The 27,486-nt window shown below is 41.8% G+C and overlaps 1 protein-coding gene across 2 annotated transcripts; it reads right to left on the reverse strand.

The window, feature by feature from the left end:
- Positions 1–2,307: 2,307 nt before the first annotated feature.
- ZFX (zinc finger protein X-linked) lies at positions 2,308–26,254 on the reverse strand. 2 transcript variants are annotated; one of them, XM_083855365.1, is made up of 8 exons: positions 26,188–26,254; positions 20,400–20,488; positions 19,396–19,962; positions 10,492–10,641; positions 10,156–10,299; positions 9,933–10,067; positions 7,559–7,699; positions 2,308–6,146 (listed from the first exon to the last, which is right to left on the reverse strand). In XM_083855365.1, exons 2-8 carry the CDS (start codon positions 20,458–20,460, stop codon positions 4,960–4,962), a joined length of 2,385 nt encoding a protein of 794 aa, XP_083711491.1. In that variant the 5' UTR covers positions 20,461–20,488; positions 26,188–26,254; the 3' UTR covers positions 2,308–4,959. The 2 variants fall into 2 exon arrangements, with proteins under 2 accessions (XP_083711491.1, XP_083711492.1); XM_083855366.1 differs by lacking the exon at positions 10,492–10,641.
- Between the last annotated feature and the right edge of the window lie 1,232 nt (positions 26,255–27,486).

Below are 27,486 nucleotides of genomic sequence, written 5' to 3' on the forward strand. Positions count from 1 at the left end.
TGTGTTGGGCTTTGATCACAGAGCACAAGTTTTTCCATCAAAAACCTGATTTCAAGCACTTGGCTCCTCAGAATAGTCTCACTCAGCCTCTTCACCCCCTGACCAGCACGGGTGCATTGGCCTCTCAGGGCAGTGGGCCTGACAGACAATCCCCAGACAGGAGGCAAGGACAAGCACCACAATGGGAGTAACGCCTCTGAAGTCACCACCTACCCTTGGCTCCACAGTGGAGCTGGTTAAAGTGAACCTCCAACACTGGTTAAACCAAAGCAGAAAATAAGGTGAGAGGCAGAGCAGGGGTGAGCAGGGGTGGTAAATGGTACTCAGCTCTGGAGGGTTGTGCTGTCACACCAGGGACAGCCCAGGACATGACCCTACCCTACACAGCACTGGAGTTCAAAGCTAGGGCATACATGCTCTAACTATAATATAGAATGTGCTTGTTGTGTTTAACTCTTTTTATGTTCCTTTCTTTACTTGGTCCCAGCAGCTGTAATTTTGTGTCCTGATTTTGCCTGGGCTTGTGTGGAGATGATTCTCAAATTTTTGTCTTCAATGGAACACAAACATTTTTTTCCAGATTTGTGGATTTCCAGTAAATATTACTGAAGTCTGTGTGGTACATGGCCTCTGAACCACCTGTGCTTGTAGCTTTTAAATGCTCTTGGCCAATAACATTCTTGATTGTCACAGGTCTGGAAAAAACCATCACCAGCCTTATTCGATAATTATGCTTCTTTTAGAGAAGGATAAACTAGTGAAACATTTGCCTTTTCTGCATCAGCACTTACAGGAAACCAAATCAATCTCAATCTCCCTCTCCGAATTTCTCAAGAAACAAAAGAAAGGTTTTTATTTGTGCACATCAACAACCCCTTCTTTGCTCCTGACCCCTCTACTCACTTCCTTATTGGTTCCAGCCAGCCCCTCTTTGGTCAGTTTTCTAATGTTAATGTATAATTTGTATTTCCTATTTATATTATTTAATTTTAATGACTACTTAACAAGCCAGGGAGCAGCAGTGAGCAGCTATCCAGCTGCTAATTTTCCTAATTAGTGACACAGCCACTACTGTGTCCCAGTGAGGGCTGCAGGCACCTGGGCAAGTGAAGGATCCTTCAGCAGAGCAGTGAGGCTCCCACAGCTATGGAAATGCAAGAGGAAGAAGGGGAGATCCTAGTGGGGGGAGGGGGACTTGCTACTGTGCAGGAGCCTAGAGCTGGTAACTGCTCCTGGCCCTTCCTCACAGATGAATGATGCAGCCAGAATGATGCATTTCTTCTCCAGCTCTGAATGTCTCTGGTACCCAGTGTTCAGTTTCCTGATGAGCAGCTGAGGAACGTGAGGTAGATGGAGAAAACAAAAAAAACCCAAAAAAACCCCAAACCAAATGAAAGGGAGATTGCTGGCTCTGCAGTGTGAGAGATTCTTACTGTGAAGAGTTGCCCAATGCCAGTGGGGCTGAATCACTGAGATGAGAAGTCCGTATTTCCTAAAGGTACCAGTGAGAGTGAACTAACTGGTTTAAATGTCCTCAAGGTCTCTGGGCCTCCTCCCTTGGAAGGCAGGTGCAGGCAGAGGGCAGTGACACCCAGCATCACCTCTGCCACTCACGGGGCCAGTGGGCTGGTGCTGGGTGACATCCTGCTCTCAGCGCAGGATGGCCTGTGCTGGACCCACCATTGCCAAAGGAGCTCCCACTGCCCAGTGGATTTAAACGTGCGGAAGCCTTTGGACAGCACTGGGGAAAACAGCCACAAGCCCTCTGCACCCCCAGCCGGGCCCTGCCTGTCCTCACAGGGAGCAGCGGGTGGAGCAGCTGGGCAGGGCAGTGAGGTCCAGCCCAGGCATCCTCCCTGTGGAGCTGCATCGTGCTCACCCACCCCAGTGGGAATGGGGGAAGCTGGGCTCCTGCTGAGGCTCACATGGCAAAAGAGGCACCAGGAAACATTTATTCAGTCCCAACAGCAACAGTGCCCTTCATTTCAAGGTCAGGTGGGGCGTTTTGGGACAGTGTAGCAGCACTTAGTAGGTAATCACCTTGCTGAAAAACACAAAAGCATTATCAGTTTATCAGATGAGAATTCTTTAATATAAAACCAGGCATTCAAATGGATTTCGAAGACCTGCCATCCCTTTCATTTTTGCAGAATTCCAGGTAAAGGGACGTTTCAGCCACAGCAGGGACTGAATCGCCCCCACCCCAGAGCTACACAAAACGAGCCGAAGAGCAGAAGGGAAGTTAAAGTGCAGTAGAGCTGCAGATGACCGGGCCCCTCAGAACAAGGCTCCATCTCAGAACTGGCATCAAATAGACTAAACGTTTATTAAAAGGAAAATATTTTGAATTTTATTTTTTCACGTTATTATCAAGTACACAATTACAATAATGTCACACATCCCTATATGGTTCTATGTATTTTGTTTTTTTCTTTTGTCTTTTTTACAAAGTGTACAGAGGGAAGGACATATACAATATTTAACAGGGTATTTTCTACAGAACAATAATTTATATTATGTCCTTGTAAAAATCTGTACCTTTTTTAAACATTAAACTGAAACATCCATTTTATAGCATTTGCTAAGCAAATTATTTAAGAATTAAAACTAACCTGTAACTAATGTCAGTACATTAACAATAACTATAATTTCATTTTCTCTTTATACAGACAAATACATTTTACAAAATCCACTTGACCAAACCCTTAATTATTAAAAAAAAGTTTGAACATTGTGCTTTAAAAAAAAAAGTGTGTATGATTCCAGGCTACGTAAGAGAAAGAAAATGCGTAAAACTGTGTTCTTTGTCTTTCAGCTTATTTAAAATAATAAAGTTCAAAATGGCTAAAATCCTCAGCACTACTATGGGAATTTATGCAGATTTTGTACACTTTCCAGGTTTCCAGTTAGAAAATGCTTGAACATAAGAGAGGGAAAAAAAGTAGTCACAGGCAGGTATTTTGCAAGAAGCGAGTGGGAATCTCTGCTGGGTTTTACTGCAGCTGGTTTGGCATCAGCAGGCAATGGACACTACAGCCACGTAGGAAATCCACTGGCTTCATCAGCGGGGATTTCAAGGAAGGCACAATGCAGCACAGCCAGGAATTACACGCTAAAGGCTCACGGCCCGCGAGGAGCAATATTACACAAGAGCACACCTGGCAAGTCTGGGGCACTGCAAGCGAAGAAAGGAAAAACCATCCTACAACACAGGCAGTGACATGGCATTGACTCTCCTGAACTGCACACTACAGACAACAATTTCAGCTTACAGTGAGACAGGAGGGATGAACAGCAGCGGCACGGCTCAGTAACAAGACAAAATACAAAAGGCCTAGAAGATGCACATCCAAAAAGGAAACCTTTGTTCCTCTATCACCCCAGACTTGAAACCATCACTAAAATTCCTGTTTGATTTCAACTGGAAGTTCACCTGCCTAGAAACAGGAATTAACACTGGCCCAGCCTCTGAAGCCTTTCCATTAGTGAATTGTTGGTTACAAATCTATCCTAATCTGGCGGGCAGCCGGGATTGAGTTCTGCAATCCATCATCAAACAGTGGCTGGGGTGAGAATTTGAGCAAAGGGAGCAGGGCCAGGTCCTAAAATCTGGCCTGTAATTAAAATGGTTCGGGTGTTTTTGCTCCAAGGTTGTTAAAGCACATGACTTTGTGCTTGGTACATTTACACTACAATTAGCAAATGATATGGAGCTACTTTAGAATAGTCTTCAGGTGGCAAAATTGCATCTAATAATTGTAATATTCTCCCAGCTGTTTATAAACAGATTAAAAGAACTGGGTTAATTCTGGATACTGTACTAATTAATAAACAGCAGCTGAACACAGCTACTAATGGCTCAGGAAAAACATTTAATATAGTAACAGAACCGCATCTATCGTAAGTTACTTTTTTTATTAAGGATATCTGTGTTACAGTGTCTCTACTCCTTATAAATCCGTCTGCTCCGCTCTATTCCCTTCTTAAGCTCTCACTGTAAAAATCTGGTTTCCAAAATCGAGGCACCTCTTGGTCTTAAATTTTATTCTAAAACAACTAACAATAAAAATGTGACTTGAACCACAAACTGCTCTTTCAAAGAAATACCAACATACATAAAAGCATAAAGTCTGAGGTACGTTTACCAGCACATACAGACAGTTGTGATCTATTGTTAACTCTGCAAATGGAACAAGAGTATTTTACGTTTCCAACATTTAAGACAGGAGTAAAGCAGAAAAAACCCAACTCTTTTGTAACACACAAAATCTTTCAAAGACAAAGAAGCACAGAACAATAAATGTAATACTTGCGCATACTTTTAAATTTGCCCAGGAAAGATAAAAACCGCCCCAAACCATTTTTTAAATATTTTTCTCTCTGAAACCAGAATGAAAACACGAAGTGAGACTTGTAACTCCTCAACTGGAAAATAGTTAACCTGCCACGAAGTCTGTATAGTTAAAAGAGGACAATCAGGTGGGCCCTAGTGACTTTACTGTCAACATGACAATTCCCCATTTTATACACACCTCCGACAATTTTATCAAGAGAAATTTCGTATTTTTAAAATTCACGACAAAACTGCATTAACATGGACACTGTGAGTATCAACGAGGTCAGTAAGATAAATATACTTAAATAAACTATTACGGTTGAAAAATTCAGTAAGAGACAGGGTTTACTTTATTAAATGCAACTTTATTGTTGCCATCTTTTCTTCATTTATTAAACAAACTGAATAGAATTCAGAACACGCTATTGAACAAAAGGTATAAAAGTCAACTACAAGCAATAATCCTATTTTTATACAGCAATAAATCAAATGCACAGTATTTTTTTTGTTGTTTTTGTTTTTTGTGTGTGTGTGTGATCGCAGGTGATTGGCTTTAAAATAAGCTAACTGCCTGAAAGGCAAATTTCCTTTATAATTCCAGCCATAAGTCTGTGAAAGAGACTTTAAGGCAGCCCAACATCTTTATGATGTCGCATAATGTGCTGGTTCTTCTCTGAAGGCCTTCGGAAACCTTTCTTGCAATACTCACACCGGTGAGGGTAGTCTTTTGTGTGAATGGAAATCACGTGCCGTTTGAAGCCTGAGGCGTCTGTAGTGCTATACTCACAGTACTCACACTGATAAACTTTCCTGCCACTGTGTGTTTTCATGTGTTTTTTCAGCTCGTTTTGCTGCCTAAAACCCTTTCTACATCTCTTGCACCTGAATGGAAGATCCTTTGTGTGAACTGAGAGTATGTGACGACTCAGAATGAACGGATCTGCAATTTTAAAGTCACAATGTCTGCATTGGTGCAATTTTTTACCTTTGTGAGCGGCCACGTGTTTTTTCAGTTCCGAAGGCCTGTGAAAGCCTTTATCACACATATCACACTTATGAGGATAGTCTTTTGTGTGGACTGAAATAATGTGTCGTTTCAGATCACTCGAGTTTGAGCTCTTATGGTCACAATGCAAACACTGATGTGTTTTACTTTCTTGATGCATAAGCGTATGCTGCTGTAGCTCTTTGGTATCTGAAAAAGTCTGGAAACAAATATCGCACTTGAGCGGCGTTTCCTTACTGTGTTTAGTCTTTACGTGGGTTTTCAAGTTGGAGGAGTCGGCCGATCGGTACTCGCAGTATTGGCACTGGTAGGGCTTCTCACCAGTGTGGATCCGCATGTGCTTCTTGAGCTCCGACGGATGGCGGAAGCCTTTGCCGCACTCCACGCAAATGTGAGGAAAGTTCTTGCTGTGGACAGCCAAAAGGTGGTGACTCAGTAACCCTTGTTCCGCCGTCTCGTAATCGCAGAATTTGCACTTGTGCATTTTATTAACTCCTTTGTCCCTGTGCACCATCTTGTGAGTGAATAAAGTTCCTGCGTGAGAGAAGGTTTTCCCACACTCATCGCATTCGAGAAGCTTTTCTGTTTTGTTGGTCAGCTTATGACTCTCCAAGTGGTTATGTAAACTTATTTTTTTATTCGTAGTGTAATCACAGTCTGTGCATCTGTATTTCTTCTTAGTAAGAAGGTGCTCCGGGTGGTTTTTCATGTGCCTTTTCAAGAAACCTCTGGATTTAAATTTCTTTCCACAAATCATGCAGGGGTAGACTGTCAATGGATGACCATCGGGGCCAATGATTATTGCTGAAAAACAACAAAAAAACCTTTAATCAATATTATACAACAATACTGCACTTCAATAACTGTCAGATGTTACAATAAGATGAATTCTTGAGAAAGGTGGAATCCATACATTTTACTACACAATAAACAAGGTTGATACTGAGTTAAGCAGAAGAAACTGAGGAATTACTACTTTCACTCATTTTTTTACTAAGAGAAAGAAAACACTGGTTTTTGATGGAGACAACCAAAGGTGTTCTTCACCTCAAATAATTCTATTTTCAAGAATTCTGACTGAGTTCACGCATTAAATACATGCAGAAACCAATAGCCGGTTTCTGCAAAGAACAGCAGCCAACTTGTTAAATTGAGTATCATCTAGTAAGTAAAGTACATAATCTCTTGACTCTCCACAAATCTGTAGATAAAGTTTCATCTGGCAGTTTAATCACTTACCACTGACTACAATTTAGATGTCCCCAAACTAACACCTCCTCCTTATGCCATCTGTCACAGCTACAATCTGAAGAGGTACCAAGCAGGAATCAATAAGAAACATGTTTCACATACACAAACCTCAAAGCTTTGGAAATTATTTGCACTCATCTATCACCCTGATTTGTTTACACTGAATTTGCCTTGGCTCGTTAAAAAAGCTGTCTTGTCCAAAAATGTTTTATAAGGATAACTGACTAGCTGGAAATAGAAAAGGCCAACTTTAATTTCCACGGTTTACTAACTCAAGCTAAACAAAACAACTCCTACAGTTAAGTCACAATTTGGAAAGAAACTTTTAGTATTATTTAAGGCAAGGCTATTGAAGAAAGAAGTTGTGTTTTTTCAACTTTATCAAACCAAATAAATATTCTGACCATAACACAATAACAGCAGAAACCAAATAATGCCATAGAACACTTCTGTTCTTACAGATGAAAGGAAAAAGGCACAAACATGAAGGCAATTTTATTTCACCATTACAACGGGAAAGGGTATAGAAGTTACACTACAGAATGTTAATATACATTGTTCAGACTTACCAATTACCTACTGAGCTGATACAATGAAATGCATTGTTCTATGTATTTTCAATAAAGGCAAAACGGGTTTTTTAAAGGCATTATTACCAAACACCATTTATCTAACACTGCCTTTTAAAAACTTACATTAAACATTAAAATGGGTGTGGCAAGTTAGGTAATACAGCTTTTAAACCTTTTGCTATGATACTTTTCCCTATGTCAGAGATAGCTTCCTTTAGAACACCTGCCACAATCCAAATCACCCGTGTATTTAAAATAAAACATGCACTCATTTATAAAGAAGAAGTGCTGTCAAACAAGTAATTCCCCAAATCTCTTTTTACAAGGCATTCCACGTGCACCTGTTTATGGGCAAGTGCCTGGATGGACAAGAGCCAGTCACCACATACTCACCTGTCTGATACTGTCTGGACTCAGGTCTCCTCTTCTTCTTTGGTTTTTGCTTGGCCAGTCTCCCAAGCCCAGATGACTCATCTATGTGCAAAAGAGCACTTGCAGTGCCATTCCGGCTTTCGATGCCATCGTTATTATTACCTACCAAGGTAAGTTAAAAAGTTACCTACCAGCACTACAGGTAATTCGAGCACAAATTCTACAACGCTAGCAACAGAAATGATAAACTATTACCTAGACATTTAATCAAACTGTAATCATGTACAGCATAAGCTGCAAAATGTCTCACCATGTAACTTAGGAATTATGTTTGGTATTATGAACTTTAGCTTTGTTAACCTAATTTTACAGGAGTACATAATATACAGGAATTAATGCCTTTTCATTACACAAAGAATTCTCCTTCAAATATAGCATTTTTTCAATCTCTTTGGTTGCTAATTATACCCAGAATGTTTAACATTAGTAAATAATGCATGTCACAGTATTTACTGTGCCTGATTTTCTTCTCAGTCCTGAAATACATTTGTGTGTGAGCTCGCACTCACTTCTGAATGTCTGAATTCACCTGACTGAAGTTTGTCACACACCAAGTTTCTGAACTGGAGCTGCAATCCAAGAATCCTTCTGAACAGCCCATAAAGTGGCAAACAAAGTACACTACTTACTATTTATACACCTGATGCTTTAGCACTTACAAATTCTTTCTACTGGGAACACAGAGCATGCTCAGTGTTGTGTAACAGAAAGAAGGAAAGAGTCTTTGCCTCACAGAGCTTTGTGTTTAATACACAAATGGCATTGCTGTATGTAAAACAAACATGAAAATTACAAATACATTCAGTAAGATATTTATTGGTAATCAGTTTAACATTGGTGATTTAAGGGCATAAGGCAACTTTTAGTAAGAAATTTTGTGGTCAAGTATTTACTTGAATCAATAAAAGCCAACATTTCCTAGTGAAAACAAAGCAAATAAGACAGGAAGACTCAAGTGGAAGAATGTACAAGATGCTCAGTAGCTGTTCCTTTTGTAGAGGCCTGAGAATTAATATTAATGATTAATGTAAGGAGACTCAGAGCCAGGCACATGTGCAGAGCCTGAAGATTCTCATCTGTATGCTAGCTCAAGTGTTCCTCTGCCATTTTCAGACCTTCATGCTTAATTTCTCCCTGTCCCCACCATCTCTCACCCTGCACACTAGGTTGCTTACTGCTGACAGTGCAACCACTCCACTGTTTCCCACATTCTTAAATTCCTTCAATTCCATCTTGCTGTTTTTAATACATTCTGCTCAATTTTCTCCCTCTCCTCCAAAAATCACTGAATGTTTAGTATCCAACTTGTTTCAAGTTCACTCAGTTTCATTTTTAATGCCCACTCAGACTGGCTTATGTCATTTCCTTCTCACTCAAACTGAGCTCACCAGTATATGGCCTGAGACAAGGCTTTGGGTACACTACCATCCATCCCCTAAGTAACTTTTAAAAGAAACTTATAACTAATTAAACACACTTTAAAAGCGTTTAACACTTTTTAACACTGCTCCCTGAAATCTTGCTCTCACTGACTTATGTCCAAGATTTCAGCCCCCACTCTATTCCCAGTACAATTGTCTGCTGGCACCATCACCACAATCCACATCATGCAGACACGTAACTTTTGTCCTGTACTCCACTATTTCTTTTGTTTTGTTTAGAAGGAGAAAGAGGCAACACAGAAACATTTTTTCAGATGAAATTCTGGTCTTAAGCTTACAAAAGTTTAGGAAATCAGTTTGTGCACCAATTGGTGTTCATATACCAATGATCAAGAAAAATGGTTCTGCATGCTGGAAATACTCTCAAGGTTCTCCTACAATTTTAATATCTCCCTCCAACTTCTTTTCATTAATCAATTAAGTATTGCCATTAGTGAAATCACATATTTATATGATCCTTCCAGAAAGCATTTAAGTCAAGCTAGAGCTCAGTATTGCTTTTCACTGCTACACTGAATCTAATGTATTCCCATTTGCCTTCTTTTTTTGCCCACCCCCTTCCCCCACAAAAATATTCAGTTCTACTCCTAAGCCAGCTCTCACGGTGTCCTAAACCTTTGAGGAACAGATGTATTTGAGATTCAATTTTATAGCTGGAAGCTCATATATTTCCCCTTTCACATCATGAAAATACGAAGGAAAATGCCTGTTAAATAGGAGCAAGAAGAAGCCTGCCTTACAATTTCTCTATTCCTTTCTTTTTAAGGCTCATTCTTCAACCAAAACTCTAAAACAAACACAAAAGCACAAATACTCTACACTGCCCTCCACAAAACAATTCCTGGAACTTTGCTGCAGTGTCACCAAGAATAATTATTTTGACTATTACTTACCATAAGCTGCTGCCCAAGCTATGGGCATGAAAGTTTTAATTTCGGTGTCATCGATTTGCTGTTCATGGGCGGCTGCGGCGTCCTCCTCTCCGACAATCACTTCCATATAAACCTCATCAGCTATTTCTGCAACATCTAAGAGAAAAAGAAGTTAAAAAAAAATAGGAATGTTGCACTGCTGAAAGTGAAAATTCCTGTTCCCAAAGGAAAGCCACCTACTTACTTAAGTCTTCGTCTTCATGCTGAGAATCATTTACAGTCATGTAGACCATTTTCTCCCTTGGAATACGAATACTGCTGTTTTGATCGAGCAACCCAACTGCGTGGTCATTCTCTGGCTCACTCTCCACAATGTCCACTGTGCCCCCTAATTAGGAAGACCAGAGCAAAATACTTTCAATACACTTGATGAAAATCTATGCCAAACCACAAAAATTTGGAAGTTTGTCAACTTTCAGCATAAGACTGACAGGTCTTTACAGACCATTTGAGAGAAACCACAGACTCATGCAAAATTTCAAGTGTCAGGTTGGAGTATTCTCAAACAAGCATCTTTTACCTAAATCGTCTTCTCCAGGATCTGCTTTGAATATATAGACCTTGATGACTTCTGGACAAATGCCATCCACTTTACAAGAGCCACTTTCTGACTCTGCTTCCATGGTAATTTCAGCAGAACCTTCGTGTTCTATCTTACCAGCATCATCCACTACAAAAACAAGTTATTACAATTACCCAGTCATATGCAGACAGACATATATGAAAGACTTTATTAGTTTATAACTCACATTTGGAAGTAGTTTAAAATTATGAAATTTTAATTATAAATTTTTTACTAAAAATAATAAAAGTTGTGATAAAGAGCCTACCCATTAATATTTTTTTCATATCCTTGAAAACAGGGACAATAAACACAAAAATAAATTCAAGCTGTTATCTTCTAGTTAAGGTGGAAGTGCAAGAATGCTGCGGTGACAGAACTAGAAGCATGAGCACACCAGGCAATGCTAATAAGGAAATCTGCAGCAAGATGATGGTAGGAAGAAAGTACACATCAGTACTTCACTCTGTGGGATAATTTCACTTATTCTCAGTTTTAATCGCTTTCTCCTTCACAACTAATAAACTATTAATTGTTCTTTTCAAAAGCATTATCTGTTGCTCACCCTGTCTCTGCTGCCTGTCAGACCTAGCTCCCTGCAAAGCACTGGCACTGATGCTTTTCCAGCTGCCAGCAGAAGAAACCTGAAAGGTTTCTCCAGGAAGAAACTTCCACTTCCCTCCTGCCCTGCACAGCTGGGGGATGGAGCACAGCACAAGAGCTGCCTTGCCACAGCAGCACTGGGACTGTCCCTGGTGCCCCTGCTGACAGGGCCCTGCATTCTCTGCCTGCTGCGGCCCTGGGCGCTCCCAACCTTTGCTCTCCCACCACACATGCTCCAGCCTGAACTGCTGAAACTTGCCCAGAACCCCACAGAGCCATGGCTGGCAGCCAGCTTTACCAGGAACACACTTGGATTTTTGAGGCATACTGTACATGGGCACCTCCCCCACATCTTACTTTACCAAGAACGGGTTTTAAAAAAAAAAAAAAAAAAAAAAAAAGTAAGTTTGCATTCACAAAAATCAAATCCAGCGTCTGAAGACTGTTGGAGAATCTTCCAATTTTCACAAGCCCCAGATGTTTCTTCAATGTTGAGATTATTTAAGAATTCTTAACATGACAGAATACTTTTGTAATTTGTGAGTTTACTGTCACTCCCTAAGAGTCAGGCATGACTTCAGTTTGTGACAGAAAGACATGGAATTTATACTAATAGAAGTCTAAGAATTGTCCTATAAATGGTGAAACATCTTTAACTACCATGCCTAGCACATACCAAATACTTCACAAAGTATACTCACTTTACTCACTGAACTACCCTCATAAATAAATCATAGCTCTACTATTCAGTAACTGCATTCTTAAATTTATTTTAATACATACTTTTAAAAAAGCTCAGAATATTATTATTATCATTTTCCTGCCATGAAGTCAATAAATTAGTCTTTGAATTAGATAAACTATCACACGTTCTGTCTCCCATATCAAACACAACTGTATTTCAGTACAATTTCTCAATCAGGTATCATTACTCACAAAAATATGAATAACATTAAATTATAAAGCACGAACATAAATTAGTCTGTCTCTCTCCTTACCAAAAGAACAGCAGAAAAAACATGAAATACTCGAATGCCAAGATCATGATCAGTGGCCACCTTACAGTTTCAAGCAGTAGGTTGTTTAAAAAATTACTTTGTGTCACAGGACAACACAACATCTTGTAGCTGAACCCCAAAGCATTTAAAGTAAAACTTTAAGATGTTCTTTTGAATCATATTAACAATGTAGCTCTGCAGTGTCTATATTCAGTTACTAACAGGCTTTCATGACTTCTCTGTCGTATCCACGGTATACCAAATGTCACTGGAACTCTGATGAAAAAGAAAGGTTGCTTTTGTTCCTACACTACATTTATACAGCTGTTCTCCCTTAACTTGGCTGTTTCCAGTGTCAGGCACAGGTACTTGGAAGGATTTCAAATCAGTGGAGACTGACTTTACACCTCTGAAGCCAAAAGGAAAGTCTGCCACCAAGATCAACTGATGGCTGGAACATACCCACAAGGAAGGAAAATCATGGCTAAGCCAATCAGAGAGAACTCAAATCTTTGTGCATGATGCGAAATAGGCCCATTTCTTTTAACCAAACCAGAGTTTTTTACTTTCATTTATATATGGAAGTATCCATTTATAACTTTCACACAACAAAAGAATTCTAGGTCTTAAAAACATGCTCTATTCATGCTTTGAAATAAGTTCTCCAAGATTCTAAGTATTATTTTATCCAACATAATAATAATAAAAAAAAGTTATACAATTTTGAGGTTGTTTATCCCTGAATTCCCTTAATATTCAGCATTGTTTAAAAATACAGCAACTGGTTAAAATATTTTTTAACAGAGCCATTAAACTGTAAGGAAATTGACGCATAGGAGGTATGAGGCCAACTTTTCTCATCCAAAAGGAAAAATATTCACTCTTGACAGGTGGTAATATTTTAAAAAGTGAAGCCCCTGGTGGGCTTGAAAAGCAGTAATATGTGCAATATAGTAACAAACAGGTAAAAGGATGAAAAAGAGGGTGGAAAGAAAAAGAGGGAAAAAGATAAAAATCAAAGGAAGAGACAAACAAGGTGAAAGAGAATGAGTATCTATTACAGACAGCACCATTTCCAAAGTAATTTGTCCTATGGCTACACAAGCTTTTATTTATACTGTTTCACTGGCAGCATTTTATGAAATTTGCTGTCTATTAAACATTTGTCTAAAGTTTCTGCATTCTCCATGTATCTCAATCTCACAATGAGAGAAAATGATATTCAGAAATACTTCACTGATCAATGTTTGAAGTTGGAACTCTGATTATATTAATTTTTTATTTGAATTCATAGCCCATCGAGGGGTCCCACAAATTACCATTCATGGCTAATATTCTTTCATATTGCTCTTCTCTGACATTAACAAAAAAACCCCCAAAACATAAAAAACCCAACCAAACAAAAGAGAGCACTTAAAAGAATTAGTTAAGCTTCTAAGACACCACTTCCTTTTAAGTGGACCCACTGAGCATTGCTAAACTAATCACAAGTCACATGCTAGAGAAAAGTTCAGGCCAGCATTGCTCTAGTGCTGTCATACCTTGTGCCTCCATTTTATTATATATGAACCAGACACTAAAAACTTTAATGTCTGCTTTTTTCCCCCCTATACTAGCGGGGAGCTTTCGTTCAGTAAACAACTGGACACAGACTAAATCTCAAAGTTAAAAAAAACCAAACCAAAAACCGGAAAAATTACTAGACACAGTATTATTTTACATGAATTGCAAGAATGCAGCCTATGGTTAGTTTGCCAAAATTCTTCACAGACTTCACTGATTATAGCAGCCTGCTCTTCACATACTATGAGCTGCAAGAAACAAATAAGTATGTGCTTCTCCAATGTTGCAATAATTGCTTCCATATAAAGATAATGCTAGAATTGTAATGAAAAGCACAAACAGATGAGACATGTGTCACACAACATGAAAGCCGTGACATATTTAAAACCTGTCTAGTTAGCATTTACAGGGAAATCAACAAAAAGAAACCAAACAGGTAAAAAAAGGAATAAGGAATAAAGAATAAAGAAAAGAAATAAAAGAAATAACAACAGATTCTGTGTGATCTATCGCAATGACAGCATTTGTTTCCTAGAAAGTACTAAATTTAATTTTAAAAAATCATATAATAAATTAGTAACAGCCAAAGAACAATTCGTGCCACTATCTCTACCCTTCCATTAAAACACGTCCAATGGCATTTTTGGGACAGAGCAAGCTCCTATGCCTTGAAAATAAACTCCATAGTTAAAACCCTGTTGAGGTCAGTTTCCCCACACAGAAACATAAACATCAGGCCATGATCCTGATTTGCTTCAATAGAACATCTTTTGTTTAACTCATGATACATTCACTTTCCCCAAGAGGTGGCTTTTAGCTTTTTATATCAAATATTTGGGAGATAGGCAGATAAAGACTTTGTCCCGTTACAGTGATTTATTTCTAATTAAAAAATGCAAATATAACTGCCTTTATTTTTAATGAATTACAAAACTTTTAAAACTTATTCTTTCCTACCATTTCTCCTCTATGTGGGATTAATGAGGAAAATAAAAGGATCGTAAAAAACGAAACTCACTTAAACACAAAGACTCCTTCCATCTCTTTGAAGTACCCACCGCTTATTGCTAAGGAACACACCAAAACAAACAAGCTAAAGAAAAGTCTATCTACACCAGTTAAACAGAGCACAAAAATGTGTCAATGGAGCAATCAAGACAAAAATCATCTATTTTGTCAGACTTTATGTTCCCAAATGGTTCTCTTAGCTGCTAAAAAATGTGTATCATGGGATGCTTATCTGCTTACAAAATAAACAACCCTATTTATGCCTTCTTAACAAAAAACGCCATTACTAACTATTCTCTCTAAAATAGATTAAAAGCATTCTCTTTTCCCCGCCTTTGTTCAGTTACTTGTGACAGAAACATCTACTTCACTCAAGAGCAGACAATTCCTAGTCCGCTGAAGAAGCTATTTTTACCATACTTATTTCTTGAATGGCAAAGCAGGTTTCCTAACATGTAAGGACAGAGAAATCTGTTCTATTTTCAATTTAATCCATCGCCTTTACACGTGAGTATATCCTATGCATCTAAAGGTCCTTCCAGGGTAGTGATCTAGCAGAGGTGTAATTCCTGAGCTCCGGGCTGGGATCTAACACTCGTCATTCCTGTCCTCTGCCCCAGCACACAAACCAGACTAAGCTCTGAGACACCACTCAGCCCAGGGTAACTCTTCTTTCCATCACCTCTCAGGGCAACCTCCTGATCAGCCCGAGCTGCAACAACTGTTGGCGCCACTCCAGGGGTCAGACAGAGGCACCACAACAAGTTCTACCTCAGAGAAAGAAAAATGAGATCTCCTGCATCTTTAGCAACCTCCAGGGAAAAAGTAGGGTATATTTACACTAAAAAAAGCAATTCAAAGCATTTTGCTTTCTTGACTCAAAGTCTACAGGATGGCCCAAAGGAAAAGCATGAACCCTATGGGTTGGTTCATCAGATTCATTGCTTTCAATCTAAATATCCAACAAGGACGAAAAAAGATTGATTTTCATAGGCCTAGGTGAAATCTCTCTCTGTGAGTTACCTTGGGTTCAGATTCCTGTAATGAAAAATGTTGATTCAAATAAAACAAACAAGAGATGTCTTTCTCACAGAAAAGCAAGAGGATGGATGGATGGATGGATGGATGGATGGATGGATGGATGGATGGATGGATGGAAGGAACACAGCTCCCATGTCTGCAAATATTTAAATTCTTAAAGCTGCAGTTTAAGCCTTGTGAGACTGCCCTTCACTCTTACCAGACTCTTGTGCCTCACTATTTTTATTGCAATAAGAGTATATATTTCTATTGCAATAAGAGTATATCAGGATACAACACTGTTCATCTTATAGAATCAGTAAATGCCAGAGGATGTGTCTATCTGCCAAACAGAATGAAATCAGACAAAAAAAAAAAAAAAAAAAAAAAAAAAAAAATTTAAAAAAAAAAAAATTCATCATATTTCCAGGCATAGGGCACTGCTTTCATTGGTTAGTAAATGTAGATTTTTTTATTTTCACAAACCTGTTAATCTCACCACTAATGTTTCAGTTACAGAGAAATGGTTTTCCAAGCTACCAAATAATTAGTACCAGTGTGAGTCACAGCACAATTATATATTTACACTTTCCTCACCCAACTCATGGCTGGTTATGGAACATGCAAAAGAAAAAAAAAAATATTATCAAACCTCCTTTCATCTTTTTCAAGCCACTAACTGGTAGGTTTGCATTCTTAGCTGAATGAATATTCTGCTCTGCTGTAAGCACCCCAATTCTACCATGGAACAAAAATGAATCTTGAGGGCAAAGACAAAGTATCCAAGAAAAAAAATAAAGTACATCAAAAAGTGACTGGTAATACAAAGCCGTGCCAAGAAACATTACCTTGAAAATGAAGATGGCAAAGGCATATTAATGCCAAAGCTAAATTAAATCTAACTGGGAAAAGAAGTATTAAAATACTGAGCTCACTGAAGCAAGTCACGGACTGAAACCCAGAGGAACTGTACTCTGAAAAGACAAACCAGCCTGAAACCAAGAAAGAAGGTAGAAACAAAACATTTAAAAAAATGTACACACAGATTATTCATTTTGAATCACGTATTTTTCAGGATAAAGCTAAGAAACCATCTTAAGAAAATATATTCCAGCTCATTAGGAACAAAGACGGAAACTCTTTTTAAAGAGAGCCACAAAATAGGAAAAAGCAAAAAGATTTTGCCAATAGCTTCTGCTGAAGAAAACAGATGGAGAAACCTACGACAGAAAGAACACGAAGTGTCATCCCCTGCTTTTCAAGTGCTTATCTGAAAGAAGACAGGCAAAGGCATTCTGAAGAACACAGTCTAGCTCCCAGATCTGGGAAGCAGCAACATTTGGCTACTGTAATGGCAGACAAGATTACATTCCAACATCTGCCCCTGCAGTTCAGGGAGGTTTGCCAGAATCTAACACAAATTTACAAGTTAGGATGAAAAACTCAGAACTGGATTGGCTGATGTTACTACCTCTTGAAAAGTAACTCACTACAACTGAAGAACTGAGACAGGCATCAGATCAATGAACACATACACTGCTGATGCAAACAAACAAACAAAAAAATTCAAATAATTTTTTTTATACGACAAAGAGACTGTTTGGCAAGACAGCCTCTACTTGATGGAAAAGCACCAGACTCTGCCTTCACAACCAGAAGAACTTGTTATGCAGGCTTTAAACACAGTAGGTGGTAGTAGGGACTTCCCTCTAAAATGAACTGTAGAACATTAAACACAAATAGAATGCATATTTCATAGTGTAACGATTATTTTAAATGGTGGCTTATTTAAGGTTCTGAATCTAAACAAAGTACATTGCAAGAGACATTTAATAATAAATAAAGTATGAAACTGCAGAAATATGTGACCTAAAAATGGAGAATACCCCAGCAAAAGTGAACAACTAAATTTCTGTGCTTCCTGCCACTCGCACCTGTTGACAACTGGAACATCTAAGAAGCCTTCCCAGCTAGACAGGGATCATCCCAAAGGGCCTCTACCAAGACACTGCCAGGGATGAGCAGGACACACATCCCCCACCCCTCTCCATGCACTTCCACAGGCATGGCCTGCAAAGTGCCCCTGCCCTGCTGCAGGAAACCTGCACAGGAGGGGGAGCAGAGACAGGAGCAGCAGCGCCTTGGAGAGCCACACTGGGGATACAGGAGGGGAAGGTCACCACCAGAGTCAGGCCTCAATTACCCACAGGCAGATTACCCAGTTTGCTGTCTAACTATTTGAGCTGCTTTCATCTGATTTAACTTGGGTCCAGAATCATAAAGTTTTATCTGTACCACACAAGACAAGAGTGCATTTATCAGTCTGGATCGATACAATTTCAGAACAGATCCCCTGACCTATTTCACCTCAGTACAATCCTGAAGTTTAATTTACAATATTTTGTGTGATCCATATTTTGCATTATCCCATTTCATTGTTTTCCCAGATAATAGAGAATTAACTGTACCTCATATAAACTCAAAACATGGCTGCAACAAGGTTACTCAAGGAACTCAAGAGATGATAAATTAAGAAATGCAGTGATCCTAGGCAAGGAGAAGCAACATTAAAATTTGTAAGTACAGAATATAAAATTAAAACAAGTTATTATACATTTCAAAAATGTGTCCAAAAGTAAAGAAGGGGAAAACAAGGGGTGGGGGAGAAGAAGGAAAAAAAAGTAAAAAAAAAAAAAAAAAAAAAAAAGTGAAAAGGTAACTGAAGCACAGCACGAAGTACACCTCATCAATGGAGTCATTTAACACCACACAAAACTGAAATGCCTAAAATGGCAATTAAACAAACCAGCCTAACAAGGCTTTTCTATTTCGACAATAAATAAATGTTCGGCATGACACTGTGATGTTCCTAAGTGCTGCACTGAGTTATCACTATAATAAGTAACACACTTAGAGTAAACTCTAGTTCACACAAATGTATATCCTCAGTAGAAAAAGGATTGATGATATGCTCTATTTTTCTCCACCCTCTATTTAAGCCTTTTGAAATATGATTCAAATGGATTGTGCCACTGTTCCTAAGGGAGATTAAGACATTCACTTCTCAATTATGAGCAGCAATAGTTACTCTTTTTGTTAGATGCATACCCCTGTCATTTGCTTAATCAAGAGAAAACACATTCTTACGGCAAAAAAAAACCCATACTGCTGTCTGTATCCAAAAATAAATGGAGTGCAAGAGGTGGGGGCTTAGCAAAAAAACAAGACAAGCATTGGATTTTCAGAAACCACGGTTTTTTACTCTTTTCTTTTCCATGAAATATTTTTGTTTCTTTAATGTATTGGTAGCCATCTTAGTAACCTGCACACATAAGCATTTTTAAACATCATCACATTAATTATCTTTCAGTTCTTATTGAGTATATGGCATTTGGTTTACTGGAATTCTTACTCCTTTGTTCATATGCTATAAATTGCTACAGAAATTACTTATTATCAGATGTGCACTTGCCAGTATTTCTCTCCATTAGCTTCACCAGAACTTTTAGCTGGTACACGTTCCTAAAAATCCCTGTGTGTGAGTACATTTGTGAGATGTGCATTTCAATGAAAACCACAGAAACTCTGCTTTGGGTACTGTCTTAAGCCCTCCCTCAGATATCTCAAGCCCATATCATAAGAACTTTGATGGCTTTACCCAAACACTTACAGGAAATCATAAGGTAATCATCACAGTTGCCTTTCTCATCTTGATGTTCCACAGGGATTCCATTGGCATCGATCACTGCCTCTGATGCACAGTCTGCCACCAAGACTTCCTCAGAAACAACATCTGTTCCCAGAGTATCAGTGACAATATCTGCTTCTTCAATGTTATCATGAACTACATGTTCTACGTGTCCAACTTCAGGTACATGCATTGACTCAGTTGTCAGTACATGCTCTGGTATAGACATTGTCTCTGCTGTTATGTCAGAAGCTAAAACATCATCTGGGACAGTGCAATGAGCCAAAGAAACCTCCTCAGCTACGTCTGTGTCCAGCACTTGCTCAGGGATAATGACTGTTTCAGACACATCTGGCTCGTCCATGATATCTGGGCACTGAACATCCTCGATAACAACATCCTCAATGACATCCTGGATCACTACGGAGTCTGGGTCATCGGGAACAAAATTATGCACAGTTATATCTGAGTCGACTACATCTGAAACAAATACTGTTTCCTGTACTTCCACAACAATCTGATCCCCATCCATATGTGCTGCATCAGCTCCTGAAAAACACAATTAAAACAGCACTTGAATTGTAAAACTGTTTCATGTGAGGTGGTTAATAATTGAAACTACTTCTGTGTCACTTCAACTTTTACACTATGCTGCACTTCAGTAAAACAGGCATATGAACTATTAAGATAGACAGATAAACCAAGTCCTCAGTCTGTGCTAACGTAATTAAAATGAACATATTTTGTCTCCCAGAAAAGATTTGCAATTTTTAGACTCTCCCCCAATACCCCAACAACTATTACTTGACTGAAAGAACAGTAGCTCATTCATATTGCTCTGAGTAATAAAAACAACCCAAACTCAAATGAACTACTCTATACAAAAGCATCGATGCAGCAGAGCACTTCCAAGCAAATGCAGAATAAACAATAGTCAATTGCACCTAATGTGAACACTCTTATCTACATATTATCTCCTTACAGACCTGTTGGATCAAAAAATGCATTCGGCTCATGTGGCTGCAATTCAAGCCCATCTTCATCCATGGCCTTTAACTCTCATCAGTCACAGTGTCTGTAGAAGATAAAGAAGAAAGGTTATTTCACTTGTGTTAGGTGAAGAAGGGTGCCTCTGTCTGTGCACCAAAAACGTTGAAATTTTGGGTGCATGGAAATTAACACAGCACCTCATGACTTTAAGATGCGTTGGATTTCACTCAGGGTCCCTCAGTCTGGGATTCCAGCAACACTCTCTGGATGACCAAACACCCACTGTCTGAACTAGGGTGTGAGGTTCAACACTTGGGGTCCATTTCTCAAAACCCTATGGCTTCACAAACACAGAAGCAGCTCATAAAGGAATATGAAAATACTATTTCCTTATTATTAAAAAAAAAAATTAAGACAAAGCCTAGACATATTCCTACTCAAGAAACTCAAGTTCCTATTGGATGGGGAGGAATACAGAACTGTCAAATCATTGAGGTTCAGTGTGATAAGTTAAACATAGAGATCTCATTATCCGAAATGCACACCCATTCTGACGCCCTCATGTTCAATCTTGGACAGTCAGGAAGAGTTCACTCTTATGTCACTTCAGGAATGAAAACATCAATGTAAACTGCTTCCAGAGCATGACATCAAATGTTTTCAAGCTTAGATCTGTAAATATTTTCAAAACTCTTTCCCTAAGACAAAGTACCGTAAGTATCATAAGTTAGTTCTCAAAAATTACCAAATGTCATGTTCCACCAAAACTTTTGAACAGCACGTCAACATTTCAATGCACAATGATGAGATTTCAATCTTCTTAATGAAAGAACCAAACAAGGCGACAAAGTTAAAATACTTGCAAAAATGTGAAACTGCAACCTAAATTCTGCTGCTTACATATGTGCATTGCAGTCAGGATAAGGCAAACCTAGTTAGATAAAATGCAGTCCAACACAAACTTGTACTATTCCCTTGCACTTAAGTCCAGCTACTTTCCTACATTGAGAAAGAGCAAGAGACAACAGAAAGTTGCTTCATGTTTCTGCTTGTATTTCTGTAGAAGTGGAAGATGTTATTTTTCTTCCTCCAAACATTTCTCACAGTCACAGGCAGAAAGCTCCCCCATTTCTGTGATACTTTCACAAAGACATACAAAACATGGAGATTCTACCCAAGGTTTCCATAAGAATCATAACCTTTCCAAATTACATCAACTAACATTTACATTCATTAAGTCTTTATCAGGGAAACTGCTATACAAAAAAATAACTAGTCCAAAACACAAATCTAAACCCATAATCGAGAACAAGCATTTTCTAAACTTGCCCCACTTTTTAGCTCAAATGTTCTCAACTCTTCACCTCTGGAACTCTCCCTTGGGGCGCTGTCCAGCCTCCAGTGCAGTCACTCAAGCCTTGTCTTTTATAGAAGTAGAGGGAGAAATACAGCCAGATACTGAACCGGAAGAAAAACAATGGAACACTAATAATTTTCCAAGGTGTTCTGTATTTGTGTGATGCTCAGCTGGAAGGCCTCTGTACTTTGAACAGTCATTGTGGCATCCAACTGGACATAAATCACCTCCCAGTTCTGGCTGTCAAGAACTTCCACTGGGAGTGCCCACTATTAAGAGGAACAGCTCTTCACTCAAAACTTTTTGTCAGAACTAAGAACAGAAGAAAAGTGTTTCTCAGCCTCAGATGCAAGAAATAACTTGACTGATGGCAATCAACTTCTGCCATGCCAGAGAAACAAGAACAGAGTAACAAAATCCCATACAGTAATTCCAGCAAGAATTATTCATACCAAATTGCTTTCCTTCCATCTATTTGGTATATACCCAGCAAGTCTACTACCAATGTCCTTCCTATTCATCTTGTTGTATTTTTTGTGTTGCCTTCACTGTTTAGTTTCTTGTCTTCTGTTGCTTCTTTTCCAACTTGTGGTGTGCCTGCACCAATATTATGTTCATTACCTCACCTGCTCATTTCATCCCTCCAGCTCCTAACTACAGTACACTCCCATCATTCACACAAACCTCTGCTACTCATCCATTTGTAGGAAAGATTGTATCAGCAATGAGGAGGGGAGTTTTTTTGGTAGGAGGCAAAGGGATACTAAGGGTTGGCAGAAATAAAACTATCTCACTCCTCAGACAATACACACACAAGAAGATGGAAGTCTCTGTCCAGCTCTCTGGGAAAAGTTCAGATGCCCTTTGTGCCAGTGCATTTGAGGGCTGTGTTATCACACACATCAGCCTGTGATCTGCTGTGACCTGACCAGCCTGAAGTGTCAGTTCACACCAGCTACTGGAAGAACTGGCATTCGTTTTCTCTGCTTCCTGCTTTCACCACCCACCTGACCATCACTCCACCACAAATTCCTACTGCTTATGATTCATGCCTGTACTTTCTCTATCCTATCCACTCCCTAAATTCCTCCCTTCACTAAGTGAGGCACTCTTGCACTGTCCTTCTGTCTATCCTCTTCACCCATGAGATGCAGAGGTCTCCATCACTACTTCCCAGCTTCTTCTAAGTGCCTGCTGACACCATCTCTGCCCTGTTTTTCTTGCTGCTGACTGCATTCCAGAGGCTAAACCCAAAATGTCCCTGTGGTGTTCAGGAGGTGCAGTTTCACAGCAGTGACAGCCCAGAACACCCTCCACCTGCACACTACATAACTCTGGCCTCTTCTGTACTGGTCAGGTCTTCTCACCTACACTGGCAAAATGTGCTCAAAACAAAGACTCAGGCTCCAACAAACCAAAGACACTTCCTGGGCACATGGGCTTTCAAGTCTGAGCCTTAAAAAGGCAACCAACATTTGCTTTGGTGCTTTGTTCCAGAGCAGAAAGAAACTTCAATGCTTTCACACAGTGAATCTCTTACTAAATAATGTGTCTCATAATGTGCTTTAGCACACAGACCCAGCCAACACATCAGTGCACACCAGATCTTACCCACTGTGCAAGACTATATGGAGTTTCAAAGAGCTCCACAAGGGCACAGGCTCCATATCCACAGAAATTTGCTGCAAGAAGACCAAAAGAGGATGTAGGCACTTAAAACAGGAATTAACTGAACTATCTGAAATAATAAGTGTCCTAATCAAAATCTGCAGTCCAAAAAGGCATTAAGTAATTTGTCTATGGCCAAGGTAAAAAAATGCAAAAAGATTCCCAAAATCACTTCAGGGTTTGAGCATTCAAACCAGGAGATGAGAAAACAGTTTCTTCGTGCTTGCTCTTCTGAGCAGAGGGTGAGCACAGGGGCACAAGATGAAACCACACAGAGGAAGGAACACCACAGGGCTCTGTACCTGCAACAGCAGCTCCGTGACACAAGAAATACCAGAGCTGCTTCTTGCAAGCACCACAGAGAACATCTTCAATTCCCTGGCAAGACCCCAAGCTCTGTGGTACCATAAAGGCCAGGAAGCAATTCCAGCTGTTCACTTTCCTGCAAGATTTCAAGAAGGACAGAAACTCCTCTCAGTCCTTCCAAAACATTCTAGCTGACACTTACCTCAGGACCTGATTCTGGCATCAAAGCCAACTGAATCAAATTTTCAGTTCAGGCTTGGGAACCCAAACTCTCAAAGAAAAGCAGGTGCCCACCCATGCCCCTACACTTAGTCCTTCTCAACTGTGCGTCTCTTTGTTCAAATCTCAGAATTTCTAGTAACACTCTTCTATCGCTGTGACAAAAAAAACCCACAAGGCACCCAGAATCAGGTTTTATAACCTCTGAAAAGAAGTAAACATCTACACCTTTTACTTGGCTTGGATCCATGACAGCTTCACGTGGATCAAGAACTAATACAACTTTGCAATACACTTAATTATGTCCATACAGGCAATTTTTACAAACTGATTTTTACCTATTTACTGAAGACATGACAGGTTTTGGCTTTATGGAAGTCAAGGTAACATTTTCAAGTGGAAGGACAGATGGAAAATTACGTATTTATGGAAAAAAAATGTTATTACTATATTAGCAATAATCTTTCAAAACAAAAATGATTGTGAAAACAATCAGCCAAGACAAGTAATGCAGACAGTGCACTAGCCCTGCCACATTACAAATCCTTGACTCAACAGATCTAGCAATGTGAGATAAAATAAAAAGAAACAGACAAGCTGTCATGTTTTAAAGAAGAAGCAACCTTAAAAAAAGAGGTTTAATACTCCACGAAAACTGTTTCTCTGCTCTCACCAAAAAAAGGAAAAAAGAAAAAAGAAATAAAAAAAAGAAAAAAGAAAAAAAAAAGAAAAAAAAAAGAAAAAAGAAAAAAAAGAAAAAGGAAATAAGGGGAGACTTCAGAAAAGCCATCCCTGTGATAAAGAAATATACAGCATAGTCATTTGCCTACTCCTAATTTGCAATAAGGCCATAAACCAAATATCCAGGCAGCGAAACTCTTACAAATCAAGGCATAAACCAGCAAAATTCCCCAAGTGCGAGTGCTGGCCCCTACCCACGCTGGGATGACGTTCCCGGCGTGCCTTGCCACATCCATTAAAACCTGCGGCACGCCCGGCATGTCCCAATTGGGTCAGAGCCCCGGGCCGGGGCCTCGCGGGGCTCCCGGGGCAGCTCCGGGCTCGGTCCCGCCGCGGTGTCACAGCTCGCCTGGCGTGACCCACTTGTGCTCGCACACACACACACGGCTCTCAGTCGCGCACAGGAAAAAGGCAAAAAAAAAAAAATTATAGTCCTACAGGATTTGATTCCTGCCTCGAAAATAACCCCCGTTATTACTAGGTGGAAGCACGAGAATAAAAACGATGTTACAAATGTAACAATGTGATCATTCAGCTGCTAATTTCTTGACGCATCTCCCCTCAGGTTTGGCAGGAAAATCAGTGCTGCTGTTCTCACTGCAATTCCGTTAAAAAAAACCCTCAAGTCATCTCCCTCTTTGTTGTAGTGGTGGGCTATTTGCGAAAGCCGGTTAAAAAAAGGGTTTTCTCCAGATTTCACTGGGGTGTTGTGTACCAGACGACAGCAGTTCCAAAGGAAATAAGCTAATTCTAAACAAAACCTAAATTAGGGAAATGACCGATCCCAGGCGCACCTTTGAACCACCACCAAGGGGGCCCCAAGGAGATTTCGGGGCTGCTTACGGGGCGGGTGGGCGCAGGCGGCAGCGGGAGAGCTCCCGGCGCTGCCGAGCCCGCGGCGGGCGGAGAGGGAGGAGATGGCGGGGCAGGAGAGGACGCGGCCGCGCAGGGAGCCGCCGCAGGCCGGAACGCGCCTGGCTCCGCTGCGCCTGCAGTGTGGCAGCGGGAGGCGGGGAGGGTGTGGAGGCTGCGGGCGGTCCCTGCCAGAGCCCCGAGGCTCCCCCGCCCCGCCCGGCCCGGCCCGGCCCAGCCCGGCCCGGCCCGCGCGGGGCCCCGGCTGTGCGAGCGATTAATTCAAGATGGCGCCGGCGCCCTCCGCTTCCCCCCCCCCCCCGCGCGCCGCCATTTTGTCTCCTCCTCCAGACACCTCCGAGCCCCCCCCCGGCCGGGCCCGCGGCCCCTCACCGGCCCCACTCGCCTCCCCCCGGGCCCGCGGCCACCCACCTCCGCTCCGCGTTCCTCACGCCACCTCCCCCGCCGTCCCGGGCCGCGCCGGGCGTGCGGGGCCCGGCGGCGCAGAGCCCGCGGCCCGCTCCTGCGGCGGAGCCCTGGCGCGGCCTAGCTGCGGCCTCCTCGCGGCCTGCGCCGCGGCCTGTGCGGGCAGGGGGAGGCCCGGCCCGGGCGGGCGGCGGGGCCCGGCCCGCGGCTCTTACCGTGCGGGTGGCGGGCGGCGGCGCTGGCTCGGCGCGGCCTCTCTCAGCGCGACTGGGCCGAGCGCGGCGGCGGCGGCGGCGGCTGCGGCGGGGCGGGCGGGCGGGCGGGAGGGGAGGGAGGGGCCGAGCTCGGAGCTGAGTGGAAGCGGCCAAGCTCCCCGGGCCGGGCCCGCCGTCAGCACGTCACGTCACTGCCCGAGAGAGCCCAGGAGCAGGCGGAAGGGAGCGCGCCGCCACCGCCGCCTCGGGCCGCCCGCCCGCCCGCGGGGGCCGGTGCGGCCGAGTGGGCCGGGGGCCTGCGCGGGGCAGGCGAGGCGGCGGTCGGGGCGGCGGGGCGGGGGCGGCGCGGCGGCGCTCGGTCCCGCGCCTCCTCCCGCCGCCGCCTCCGCCGCGGCTCGGCCGCGCTGCGCCGCCCGGGGCTCGGCGTGCGGAGCGCGGCGGTGCCCCGGGACCCCCTCCCCGCCCGACCCCTCCATGCCGGGCCAGCCCCCCCCCGCGCCGCCGGGCCCGCGGCCCGGGCCGGCCCCGGAGTGCGGCCCGGAGCCTCCGCGCCCCGCCGCGGGCTCGGATCGGCTCTGCGCGGCGGGGAGCGGATTTCGGGGTGCGGGTTTTTAGGGTGCGGGGGCTCTGGTCTGGGGGGGACGCGGGCCGAGGGCCGGGGCTTGGGTGGCCTCGGGTCACCCCGGCGCGGGGCGCGGCCGCCGGCGGGAATCGCCGGGATCAACAAGGACGGCGGGAAGCAGCGGGTGCGGTGCGGGGTCCCCACCCAGAGCACGGACCGGCCGCTCCGCGGGGGCCACTGGCACTCACGGAACAGCAGTACCGGGGGCGGGGGGGGTGGTCGCATTTTGTGGACCATGGAAAATTGGAAATAATTTGACATTGAAACCTAAGGCCTGTCTAGAGGTGTTTTCTCATCCTTGTCGTAAAAGTTAATAATAGTTAATTTATTTTTTTTTTAAAGGAGAGAGTTGCCTTTGATCCATGGAGGATGCACCCTAAAGTTTTCAAGGAATTAGAAATTAAGTGGGTAACCTCATGGATGTGAGGAAGTACCTTCATATTGGTTGCATCACTGAGGGTCCAGGCCTCGAGGAGGTTTCTTCAAGAGGCATTTTTAACGTTTAAGGAAACTGGAAGGAAATTGGCTGTTGCACTTATCAAATGATGCAAATGTGACTTATCTGGCTGAGAACAGCAAATATGTGGTGTTTATTTTGCCAATTAACCTCTGGTTCAGCTTTGACTCCAATTTTATGCATAGTCTTTTCTATCTTAACACACAGGCAGAAAAGGGCG

Source organism: Zosterops lateralis (genome assembly GCF_965231275.1).
Source record: "Zosterops lateralis genome assembly, chromosome: 2".
In the NCBI taxonomy this organism is placed as follows: domain Eukaryota; kingdom Metazoa; phylum Chordata; class Aves; order Passeriformes; family Zosteropidae; genus Zosterops; species Zosterops lateralis.